The sequence below is a fragment of the Rhinichthys klamathensis genome, unplaced genomic scaffold (assembly GCF_029890125.1).
Source record: "Rhinichthys klamathensis goyatoka isolate OS25496 unplaced genomic scaffold, OSU_Roscu_1.1 h1tg000860l_1, whole genome shotgun sequence".
NCBI lineage: Eukaryota > Metazoa > Chordata > Actinopteri > Cypriniformes > Leuciscidae > Rhinichthys > Rhinichthys klamathensis.
Genome location: NW_026607229.1, coordinates 43,369 through 56,696, shown reverse-complemented (window position 1 = coordinate 56,696; position 13,328 = coordinate 43,369). Strand labels below are relative to the sequence as shown.

Sequence of the window (13,328 nt, the reverse complement as noted above, 5' to 3'; positions counted from 1 at the left end):
GAGGTAAGACACACCCAGATTTAGATTGGTCAAGCAGCATTTTTGCTGTTCTAAACGGAAACTTTGCAAACCAAGTACACTTGAATTAGTGCCAAATATTTGTCGTCACTAATCTGACGCAGTGGTAACATTCAATTAATTACTGAAAATGTAATTCAATGATTAAGAAAAAAAAAAGAAAAAGCACTGTTTTCATTATAAATTTTAATTAGCTAATCAAAGCTTTCATTGTTTTAAACATACCATAATCATTGTGTGTTTTACATTGAGCAAATAACATTTCAAATGCAGAGAAGCGAATCTCTTTCTAATCTGCATCCAAACATGACATCTCTAATAGCTGTTATCTATTCGTAATAACCACTACCTGGAGGACAATCAACAATACAGTGAGAACAAGCCCAATAGCAACGCCGACATGATTCAGGGTGCGTGCCGTTTTGGAGTTCTTCTCTGCTAATGCTTGCTGTCCTGAGTAGTTGGCATTTCGAGTCTGTGAAAATAACAGTGAAACATAATGTTAACCACTTCTGCTCTCATTCTGAATTTCTATGAGCCAATGGCACAGGGGGGAATTTTCAAATGAGGGAGCAAACTCCACTTTGTGGATGGGTTTTCTTATAGTTCAACATATAAAGTTTAATTTCCATTTGATTGAATGTTTCAGGTCAAAGGTTTTTGAAACACTATTTACTTTAACAAGCAATCAAAATTATATATTTTTATATTTATTTATTAAAACCAAGTCACACCAACATGTCATCAAATGTATACGTTTTAAACATTTCATTGACATTTTATTGGTAATAATGCTAATTAATGTTAATGCTAATGCAAATCCTTAGGGATGCACCTAATATTCGGCCACCGAACATTTTCGGCCGAAAATAGCCCAAAAGTGCATTTTCGGTTTTCGGCCGAAAGACTTTTATCACCGAAACAATACGGCCGAAATGTTGTGATGACGCAAACAGAAACCGCGACCTGCACGTGCTAGTCTGAAGCAACGTGTCTGCGGTGTGGACGTATTTCAGTATATCTGAACCCGCGAGGAGACGGAAGCCTTGTTTATACTTTCGCCTGCCTCTGCAGCGCGAGTCTCCACAGACAGCGCGCGTTACCTCTCCAAACGGTCGAGGCGTTTATACTTGACGCGCTCGCCAGACTGATCTCATGAAATGGCGTATATATGACACGCCAATTCGTATTTCCATTTTTGGCGTGCTATCAACACGCATAATCGCTTTTCAGCGTGTTTATCAACGCCTTTGACTTAACGTTATATTACTGTATTATGTATATAGATATATGACCTACCCCAACCCCGTCCCTAAACCTACCCGTCACTGGGGTTCATACCATTTATGAGTCTTCTCCTACCATCCTAGGAAAAGAAATATCGCTCCACAGATGTAGATATAGATTTTGCTTCGTTTCGCTCGGACATTTAACGGCGTACACATACACGCGGAATCACTCGGACATTTAATGGCGTAGACATACACGCAAAAGATTTCGGCGTGGACATACACGCGGATAGCTCAAAATGTGTATAGATAACACGCCACTTGACTTGAAAGTGGCGTGTATGTTTACGCAAAGTCATGATGTCATGTTCCCTCGCCGTTGTACTATTCTTTGAAACGACAGGGGACGACTCAAGTAACTGTCCTCTAACCATCAGGAATCGGTGAGAAGAAGAAAGATAAACATGTGACAATGTTTATTTTTTAGTAGCCTACCACCACCAATACAAAAATAATCATGTAAAACCCAGTAAACCCTGAGATTATTACTTGTGACATTACAACAAAATATGTATAGGAATATGTACTAAATCAACGCTCTCTTAAATATTTTCTAGTTTCACTAAACATATTTCATTAAGTTTCGTGTATATTTGTATTAAACATGGACCGTTGTTCATTAAAATGGCTTTTTATGCTAGTGTATGCTCATTTTTAAAATGTAATCAACTAATTTAGACGTGCAAACTGGGTGCTGGTGTGATGAGAAGTTCGTGCTCGGCTTTGTTTTTATGAGAGAACATTTAATTTTAAAACCTTTCTGCAGGCCAGCAGATTATTATTTAATGTACACATGAGTGGGGTCAAGTTAAACATTTTAGTTAGAATTTTATTTTATACTGTACAAATTATGCAAATATTTATTTAGCACAATGCAATTGATTTATTCTTTGAAAATGTTAATTTATGCAATTGCAATGCCTTAATTTTAGTAAAGTTTGTACACAGTCATAACCATAAATGCAATGGTACTTATAATTGGCATAATTTCTTTCGGTGTTTTCGGTTTTTCGGCCTTGGGTTCCTCTTTTTCGGTTTTCGGTTTCGGCCAAGAATTTTCATTTTGGTGCATCCCTACAAATCCTATAGGTTGCAGGAAACCTTTCATTTAACTGAGTGCTCAAAAAAATGGGTTTGCTCATGGATCTTCATTCTGAGTTGTTTACTTTGTAATAAGTCATTTCTATCAGTTTGACCGGTTCAGGCTGATTTGCCAAGCTTTGACAGACGAAGTGTCAAGCGATATAAAACATCTGCTGTTTGCATTAGCTTTAACCCGTTCAAACACACCTGAACCAACTAATCAAGCTTCTCAGATAAACTTAAAAATGCAACACATTTTAGATGACCAGCCGTTTCCTAACCGGACTGTGTCTATGAAAACTATGTTGTGAGTGTGTCCCAGGGGTAATCAAAAGTATGTGGGAAAAATACTGGAAACAGGCTGTCATGTAAACAAGTGCAAGTTGGGACCGGCCTGGAATTTCCCCCATGATTTAGGAGATTTAACGTAAGGAAGGAGATTCAACTAACATAAGTGGTATAATAGCCTATTCAGTTATTAAGCCATTTAGTAAAATTTGCAGCCATAATGGTGTAGAATTACAGTATGAGGTATTTCACTTTAAGTCATCGGTATTCCAGGTGATGCAATAAAGTAGAGTTAGCATGGGTTGAGAATAAACAATTTAGTGGACCAAGACTGGATTTATGCGTTTCTGACCTTCAAAAACGTACAAATGGTGACATCATAAAGTAATTTAACAAGTTTCAACTTGTTTCTTAGTATTGGCCGGATGCCAGGCACGAAACACACTCACTGGATGCGGCATTTGGAACAACGCCGTTAAAATTTGCTCTTTTAACAGAGTGTCGCAGCGGCGAGCAACAAGTTGTAACAGGCCCCTGACCTGTTTAGTTGCCATATGCATCTCTTTTTCAGTTATGAAATGATTTAAGTGAACTCAACCTAACGGAGACATTTTTACTATTTAAAGGTGCTCTAAGCGATGTCACGCGTTTTTTAGGCCAAAACATTTTTTGTCACATACAGCAAACATCTCCTCACTATCCACTGGCTGCCTGTCCCCTGAACACACTGTAAAGAAACGCGATCTCTGTAGACAGCCCAGGCTCCACAAACAGCAACAAAAGCAAACTGCGGCGACCCGCTCCCCGAAACATAACAAACTGTTCCAGCCAATGACCGACAAGAAGGGTTTGGGGGCGGGGTTTGGGGGGTTAGTGTGCGGATGAGGAGGAGGGAGGGTCTAGCTAGCCTCCGTTTTGTTTGACAATAGTTCGAACCTCAACAAGAAGTGATGTCACCCAGGATCGCTTAGAGAACCTTTAAGCGCTGAATTTCAAGAACAAAGCATTTGTTAGTTATCACTGCAGTATTAAAAAAAAAAAAAAGTAGTGAATCACCCATAATGTGTGGGATCAAAGTGGGGGGATTTTTTGCTATACGTTTTATACTAAACATGCATTTATAATTGTGTGTATATATCTTTTTTTTTTTTTTTTTTAAAAGAGATTTTGTTTCCATCTATTATGTCAGTGCAGAATAATCCATCCATATATACATTTTCCAAACCACAATGCAAAAATATTACTTTTTTCAATTTATGAACACATAACCATTGATAGGCTCATAATAATATTCAAAAGAAATAAAAGTTGCCCCAAAGAACCACAAATTGATTAATAGAAATAATTTTTCATACAGTATAAATAATGAATATTTATTTTTCTATATTTTTTTCTTTGCGTGCCTTAAAGGGTAATGATAAATAAATAATGAATCCCTGTAATTATGAACTTGATGATTATCAAGCTCCTTCCTCTTTATATTTATGATATTTTTCATTACCATTACAGTATGAGTCAATTTCATTACCATTACCATTAATTAACACTAAAATGAAAACCATGGTAAATACATGCCTAAATATTTTGACTTCTCTATCACATGAAATGCTTTTTTGATTAGATTTTTAATGAGATGTTATGTTTAATTATGCTTATACAAAGACTAAAGAAATTTAATAATAGTTAATAAATAAAAGGACTTACGGAGCTGGAGAAAACCAGTGCAGCGATGCCCAGAGGAAAGCAGCAGCACAGCATGGTAAAGATGGAATAACACATGTAATCTGGCTCTGGATTGGCCAGTGGAGCGGCGGTCACAAAAACTGTAGGCTGCACGGCGACCACGGATTGCCCTGGATATGGCCCTTGGGCATAGGGGCCCTGGGGCACTGGCTGGCTTGGAAAGGATGGAGGGTATCCAGCAGGAATGTCCTGGTATGCTGGTGGTGGTGGTGTAGGCTGCAGCATTCCTGATTTCTCAGATGAATTCCAGGCACCTTGGGGCTGATTTCTGGGATCCATTTTTCTAATTATTTAGTTTTGAATTTGATTGCAATATCCTTTGTGTTGTCCTCTGCAGGGATGTATGTATTGCTGTACTTCAGTTCAGACTCTCATATACAGGCAGCAGCAAATGGGAGGCGAGTTGTAGTTGTAGGGGTGTGACAAACTTTTTGCACTGTTCCCATCATACTGTGACTGCAGGAGCCATCTTGGTCTCACAATGACCCTGATGAGAGACATGAAATGGAGGATCAGGAGGATCAGTTGGATTACACTAAAAAATATTATACTTTAAACTAACTAAATTATAGACAGTGGTTCCATACAACCAACTAGTTTTTATTAACATTAAGATTTATTTTTAATCTCTGTAAAATCTTATGACAACCCAACTGACTGAGGAAGAATCTATGTAAAATAGTTATGTCAAACCAACTCAATTCAATCTTCGCTGTAACTCAAACTGGTTATGTTTTCTGAACATGTTTTGGTCTAATAAAAACTCGCCAAACATTTTTCACTGAAGCAACATATTGTTTAGTCCTGTGATTTACATAACAACAAACTAAATATAACTTGATGTTCGGTGTTGGCAGTCTAAAAGGGGTACTGGTTTCATCCTGAGCATATGTGATTACTTTATTACCAACCAACCACCATAACTATGGTTATTAAATTATTTATTATTAAAGGGTCATGAAACCCCCCTCTTTCAGCTCAAGTCTAGCTAACAATCTTTTTGAAAAATGCAACTTAAATGGGCGTGGATGGCTGTGAGATAAAAAGGGAGGGAATGGGTGTGGTGTGGCACGCCAGGGGAGAGGAGAGGGGAGAACTGTCATCGCTGTCACGAAACTGCTCTGAGACAGGCAAGTAAAGATCCAAACGCAGCTTTATTTGTGGGCAATCCAAAGGCGTAATCCAAAGTACAGGCAATAAATGGGTCAAAACACAGGTAGGCAGTCCAAACAAAGAAACAAACAAAGAATCAAACAAACAAACAAGACAGGGAGGGACCAGAGGCAAAAGAGTAATCCAGGAAACAGGGCAAGAAATCCAAAAACCAAAATACATGAAACCAGGTAAACGCTCAGAGATGCAGTGGGACACAAACAAAACTTCGCAATGAATGAGTGAATGAACATGGAATAAATAGACAGGGACTAACAGGGTGATGAGAAACAGGTGAATGCAATCAGAGACCAACCAGGTGATGAGACACAGGTGAATGAGATGATGAATACTGATAAAACCGGGCAGTGAGTGATGGGAAATGTAGTTAGTGAGGAAGTGATCAAAGTCTATTGTGGAGCGCCCTCTGGTGGCTCTCGAGGGTACTCCAGCTGGTGATCGTTACAATCGCCAGTGGCCCATGCATATCACTGTCACTAAAAATCTGTGGTAAAACGTGAGGAAATGCTAGATTTTTTTATAGCTGGCAAAGTTAAAGTCTAATGAAATTAGAAAGTCTAATGAAACACTTTATTATTGTCCTTTCAAAAGTAACTGAATGCCCTGCTACATATATTAGCCTACAAGTAATCGTAATTCTATTTAAAACATATTAATGTTGTACATGTATAATTATAATGTCATTATAAAATATATAGTTGTTTATATACACACTATATTTGAAAATAATAAATTTTCCGCTTAAAAAAAATGTTCCGTGCATAGCCTCGTGCCCCCTGAACCTGACATATATATTTAATTATACGAATTAAGCATACAATTGAGGTGTGATTGAAATATGTAAAATTTTAATAATGAGTGCTTATTTAACAAAAGGCAAGTAAAACGATCAGGGTTACATTTTAGACACACACACACACACACACACACTCTGAAGGGATAAAAAAAAGTCCTTGGGAGTTGGTGCCGCATTACTCGCAAGACGTAACTTGCATTGGTCGTCAACAAGGTCAACAAAGTCCACCATTCTCCAGTTCTACCAGAAAGACTCGGGAGAATTAATACTGTGACAATGAACATTTATTACAAGCTCAGAAAGCAATCAAATTCTTTGGCGTAGGCCCCGTCCGTAACTCGCATTCAGAGGGTACGGAATCTGCGTATCCTGCCTGAAGACGAAGGCAGGGGCGCAGCCCACCCCCGGAGTAAGGAAGGGTGCCGTCTGGTGGAGGTGGGATGGAAGGAGGAGAGGGCATCCTGGCGTCTTCAGGGTAGAGGGGAGAGCCCGCCTGTAGGTGATGGGATGTATGGAGGGGAGGACCCGGCATAGAATATTAGGGAAATGAAGGGAAAATCCCGACTGGTGGTGGATGGGGAGGATGGAGGTGGTTGAAGCGACAGCATCTGCAAACTCAGACATGAGTAAGTACCGCCCTTTTATACTGGCTATAAGGATATAATTGGATAATAGGAGGGCAATACATGACACGAACGATTGAGTCTTCCTGGCAGAACTTGCGCTGGGCTTCATTTCTCGAAGCTCTTTCGAGAAAAAATGTTTGCTGCACATAGGGTGAATTCAGGTAGAGTGGGACATCAGGTTGAGTGGGACACTTAAGCTTTTGGGTACTGTAAAGGGTTAATTTTGTAAGCCAATCACAACAAATGTTATTGTGTTGTAGCTGAATGTATATTGGATATGAAATAAAGGTTGTGATAGGTGTGACATCACAGAGGTCTTTACAAGTGTAAATCTATTTTAGAATAATAAGGTTGATAATTCCGTCACTTATGATGTAACAATAAAACTTTTGCTTTTAAAGACATTTATACTGTCTGTGTATTAGAGATTAATAACAATGAGCATCTAACTGTTAAAAATATTTATGAAAATTAGATTCACAGCACTGTCCCACTCAACCTGACAGTGTTAGGTTGAGTGGGACATTGCATTTCAGGTTGAGTGGGACAGTTTTAGGGCTAATGCTAGCAAACACAGTGCAGCCATTTCATGAACAAAAGATAACATTTTAAAGGTATAAGTAATAATAATGTGTCTGAATATAAAATTTTAGGTTGGTAACTTCAATACACAAGATGGCACCCATACAGAGAGGAGAGGGACAGTTAGAGAGAGACAGAAGTAAGCGATACAGGACAGAACACGGCAACACAGACAAAGAAAAGACAGCAAAGTAGAAAAGGAAGAAAACTAAACCAGTGGAGTGAAGAGAGAATGGCAGGGGTAATTGAAGAATATGAGCAGGAGGTGACTGAAGGACACAAACCAAAATTAAGGTTTTTAGCCAGGGCATGGAACATCCCAAAATCAACACTCTAAAGGCGAGTGAAAGTAACCTGGCCCTAGCCAGATGAATTTCGCTCCGCCTAGCTTCACTCACATCCATCTGGAACCTCTTCCATTGAGAGTGATTTCTCCAACCAACTTTATGGTTAAGCCAATCAGGACGCAGGGCGGGAGTTTCATAGATGTGACGTAGTGGAGAAGCAACCGTGAGACTGTTTTGATTCAGACAACAATGGCGGCTCGCATCGAGGAAGCAAGCGTTAACATTGATGCTGCTATTTCATCCGTGTTGTCCAATCTACCTAATATTGTTTCATTAAAAGAACATCAGAGAACGGCTCTTAAGGCTTTTGTTGGTGGAAACGATGTTTTCGCCCTTCTCCCAACCAGATTTGGCAAGAGCTTGATCTACCAAATGGCTCCTCTGGTAGTTAAGGAAATGGGACTAGTGCAGCACCCCATCGTTATCATCGTGTCCCCGCTGATTGCTCTCATAGAGGATCAGATCAGAGAGGCTGGAAAATTGGGTGTTACATGTATGCAGCTGGGAGGAAGAAACGAAAACGACATCCTCGACGGACGTTGCCAGCTGGTATTTGGAAGTCCCGAGTCGTGGCTCAACGAGAAATGGCGGAGCATGCTTGCTTCAGAGGTGTACCTGAGGAACTTGGTGGGGATCGTAGTCGATGAGGTTCACGTCACGTATAAATGGTAAGTTAAAAATCCTACTGTTGTCACTGAACAACCTATCGTTACTCACTGAGCACTTTTCTCCCAATCATAACCAATGTGTCCATGCTCACACGCACGCGCACACACACACACACACACACACACCCTCCTGAGCTACATAAGACATACAGACAGAATTGAATGAGTGACACACACACACGCACGCACACACCCTCCTGAGTTACATAACAGACATACAGACAGAATTGAATGAGTGACACGCACACACGCACGCACGCACGCACGCACACACCCTCCTCAGTTACATGACATACAGACAGAATTGAATGAGTGATAAAGTACCGAGCCGTAATTTATGGTGGGTGGACAACAGGACAGAGCAGAAAAAGTCGTGATGAAGTACCGAGCCGTAATTCATGGTGGCTGGACAACAGGACAGAGCAGAAAGAGTCGTGATTAAGTACCGAGCCGTAATTCATGGTGGCTGGGGTTCATCGGTGAAAGAGAAAAACCTGAAAACAGTGAACAATGCAATTTTATTCAGAATGCAAATATTAAAACATGTAGATATTACTGACAACAACTAAGAATGCCAAAGACAATGCACAAAAATATGCCCAATGCCCTTTGGAACATACCTACATGACACATCAAGTAGATGTCAAAGCTTTATTAAATCAATACCCTTCCCAAGCTGAACATGTAATTCAGTTTTGGCCACCCCAGCCTACTTACTCATTCTGGAGATGCTGTAGAACATCAGCCAACTCTGTAGACTGGTTCTCATCTTTGAACAGAAGTCCAAGGGGGTGCTATGAGAAAGGAACACATGAATTGAAATACCATTAAAGTTTGGAGTGATAGCATATACCAATTAACTACCAGGTTTTATGCTTCTTTAAGTCAAAAAGTCTACAGAATGCCACAACTCCGAATGAAGTGTAGTTCATTTAATACTTACGTGGGTTGAATGCTCGGACATTTCTGCAGAATACTGGTGAGGGATGTGATGAACCACGATTGCTGATAGCGGCTTGAAGGCGTTTAGGTACTTGGTTAGTATTCGGCTTCCCAGGACAACATAATCGCAACGCATTTGGGCTTGGGAGTCAAGACTAGGGAGGGATTTCCCAATGTTGTAATCTGTGAGTGGTTGAGTCGGCTTGTGTCTGCTGAGATGGTTTGAAGGGACTCTGTCTTCCACAGCTATGTGGTGGATCCAGTGAATTGATTGGTTTGCCCCGTTGATAGACTGGTGGTGTGGCTGAAGAAGTCCAGATTGTCAAATATAATTGAATATGTGCATGGGAGAGTTGGCTCTGTTGGTGCTTCTTCAGGCACTATTGCTACGCCCAGATCTGCCATTTCAGTGTGTGTTATTGTACTGAAGGCTAACACAGCTGTAACATGGTCAGAACCCGGCTGCTGCTCCATCTGTAAAGGAGTAGTGGTGACACCAATAGCCTGCTGTGTGACAGTGGTTCTCTTGAGTGCTTTGTCTAGGTTCATCTGTAAGAAACAAACGATAAAGAAAAAAAACATCAATCATCAAGCCTTAACAGAAATGAAACATAGATTGTAAGTGACCTTGGGTACTTACAAAGGCGCTGTAAATGAAAGCGATTCATATTTTTACAATTATTATTATACAACATTACAAAGATCTCAAGCAGCTGAATCCATAAACACATTTTACAATGTTAAAAACTGGCCTTTCTTACCTGACAAGACAAACGGCTTCATGCTATGCATGGCTTCATCCAGGTCTCCCACAGAGTCATCGAGTGTGCTTGTTCGGGTAGCTCCTTTGGTACCTTGGTTTTCCCTTCCTGGAACAGATCCACCATTGGCTGTGCTGGTGTCTTCATGTTCCTTGAGGAATATTTCATTGGCTACTTTCAGTAGCTGAAAATCCTCTCCGCATGTACTTGCCAGTTCCTTTTGCTTTCTAACAGCACTAGTGTAGTAAGTTGTTATGCCCAATTTGCTAAGTCTTTTAAAAGCTGCCTTCTTCACCCCAGCATATTGTAGGACACTATTCACATAATATGAGAAGGCTGACAAGCGGGGTTCTCTGCCTTTTAAAGCTGAAGCTGCTGCAGCACAAGCGATATTAGCAGACTGTTTAGTGATACGTAAAAAAATAGAAAACAAAAATGGTGACAAACGCTGGAGATCTGCTTGCAAATTTTCAAATGAAAATGCCTTCAAATCTGCTGCTGATGACTTGGACAGCATTGAATCTTTGAAGGGATTGCAGATATTCTTGCACTCATCCTCTATGATTTGCAGGATGTTTTCTCTGAGTGGTCCAAATAGTTCTTTGTGTCTGGTTAGATGATTGGCAGCCACGCTCCAGTTCTTCTTTGCGATGGCTTCCACCATGCCTGCTGTGTCGTCTTGACATACTATCCTGACACCCTTTGGCCTTGAGGGATAATAGATAACCACCTGAGACAGACACAAAACAAAATCTTCTTTAGTTAGTAACTATTGTTTACATGCATAATAATGTTTGTTGTATACTGTGCCATACTTTATTGCCATTCATTTTTGTTTTGTTGGGATGATGGGACACTGGCAGCTACTTTTCCTGAAGTACAATCTGACCATACATAGCCCTAGTCCCATAGGCTACTTCGATTGCTAGCTACATGGGACTAAAGTTAACACAACCCATCCCCCAAACTTTAGTCGACAAACTCCATTACATTAGACTATAAACGTGAGAACTGTTCATATTGTGCTTGCATTACACTGGTTTACATCATTAGCTATTGCTTGTCTTATGTTTCACGATTTGTACTTACCTCAGTGACACTTTGTCGAGCTCTGTTCTCAGTTGTTGGCCTCGACAATTTAGTAGCTGGGGGAGCAGTGGGTGTTCGGGGTTGGGGACGCAATTTCGACGGAGTCGGTTCCCTGTTCCGTTTATGTGCGACAGGCGCCTTTGCACTCACTGATGTTTCTGATGATTGTTCAGAAAGCGGTTCCTCTTCTGCTTTTTGCCATCCTCTAAAATTTGCCAGAGCATCTTCGAGTCTGCCGATCAAGCGAACGCACCGACTGCATATCCGACATGATCTTACCTGAACTTGTAACAATGTTAAACCGAGTTCTGTAAGTCGTTCGTCTATACCTTTTTGGTTGGCTTCTTTGTTAAAAATAAATTTGCTGTGCACAATGTTGCCTTTTATCCGCACATTTTCATGGCACAGACGGCATTGATCATTTACCGACATTGCGCTGATTGCACTGCTGCTATATCCAAGATGTCGGCTGTTTTGTTTTGTTTTTTCGCTCTCATCAGCGTCACGGGGTGGCTTCGGTGTGAGTGGTTGAAATAGCATGTCGATAAAGATGACAGACAAGTGGCTTATCCAATCATATGCAAGGATTTTTGATAAGGCCCAGCCTTCTGAAACGCCATTTCAATGGATCGGTTCCAGATGGATGAGTGAAGCTAGGCGGAGAGAAATTCATCTGGCTAGGGCCAGGTTAGAGTGAAAGGGCTGGTGAGTGGCTACCGCCATGCCTCAGGTAAGAGCCCCTGCCCTCAGTTCAGGCTGAGAGGGAATTGGCTAGCCTTGTTAAACTATTAGCTGAAAGGGGGTTCCCCCTGGAATGCAGTGATATACGAAGTATTGCGTTCCAGTAAGCCAAAATTAATGGCATCCCTGTTCTTTTTAAGCAGACAAAAAGAAACCAAAAACAACCAAAGTGCATAAGCCTGCTGGTGTCGCCCCAAAAAGCTGCCGTTCCTCCCCTACAAACAGTTCAGGGAACACTTCATTGGAATGGGGGTTGTATTTCTCATGTTCATTTTAACCATAAAATAGTGTCCCACTTTCCCTAACAAAGTGTCCCACTCAACCTGATTGCTTCCAGTTTGGTGAAGAGGGTGCCAGATGGTGTTTAAAGATGAACAGTTTGTTAATAAATACATAAATTGGGAAAATTTCACCATAGTGGGCTTCATTACAATCTATTTAAACAAAACACATACAATTTTAAAACATTCTAACTGATTTAGGTTGTTTAAAATGCAATTTACCAAAAATTTACCACTTTTACCCACCAGGTAAAGTGGGTAAAAGTCCCACTTTACCTGACTTCACCCTATATAATTTAGATGTGTCCGTGGTTGATGGCTAACCAACCGCCCAGAGTCAGAGTCTAGCCCTGGCTAATGAAGGTATTTTTGGTGCAAATCAACTGAACGCCAGTGACAGTAAAATTTGTAGTTGTAGAGAATAGCCACACATGTGTACTATCAGTAAATGTGAACTCACAGAGAGAAATGTTTTTTTCTCTTCCACAAACACAACACAACAGTTACACCTTCTCAAATTCTTCATTGCAGGTGCACAAATCCTATTCTACAAATCACAAATTTAGAAAGTCGTATGCTCACATTTTTGCTACAGTTGCTGCAGTGAATATGGTGCAAAACGCATTTACACACCCTCATCAAAAAATGTGAAGTCACAGAGAAATTTTGCTTATCCGCAAATCAGAATGTGAATTCATCCAATGTGAGTTGCACACTTGTATAATATTTTCTCACAAATGTCTTATATATTTTTCTAGCACAAACACAAGTACATAACTACAACTGCTTGAATCTGCTGCGATGAAACTCAAACATTGTTTTTCGCTTTCAAGTGACAAGTTTCGCGCACACTCTCTCTCTTGCACCACTGATCAATGTGAAATGTGGAGCAAAAGTGAGT

The 13,328-nt window shown here is 40.4% G+C and overlaps 1 protein-coding gene across 1 annotated transcript; it reads right to left on the bottom strand.

Moving 5' to 3' along the window:
* Window positions 1-343: 343 nt before the first annotated feature.
* LOC130078391 (proline-rich transmembrane protein 1-like) lies at window positions 344-4,761 on the bottom strand. The gene is made up of 2 exons (XM_056243879.1): window positions 4,383-4,761; window positions 344-493 (listed from the first exon to the last, which is right to left on the bottom strand). The coding sequence occupies exons 1-2, from the start codon at window positions 4,698-4,700 to the stop codon at window positions 344-346; spliced, it is 468 nt and encodes a 155-aa protein (XP_056099854.1). The 5' UTR covers window positions 4,701-4,761.
* Between the last annotated feature and the right edge of the window lie 8,567 nt (window positions 4,762-13,328).

What these genes read in the sequence shown, in the direction of transcription:
- LOC130078391 (XM_056243879.1), bottom strand. Translation starts at nt 4,700, where the DNA reads ATGGATCCCAGAAATCAGCCCCAAGGTGCCTGGAATTCATCTGAGAAA. An exon ending in CACTGGTTTTCTCCAGCTCC is followed by an intron (nt 494 to 4,382) that starts GTAAGTCCTTTT and finishes TTATTTTCACAG; the next exon opens with ACTCGAAATGCCAACTACTC.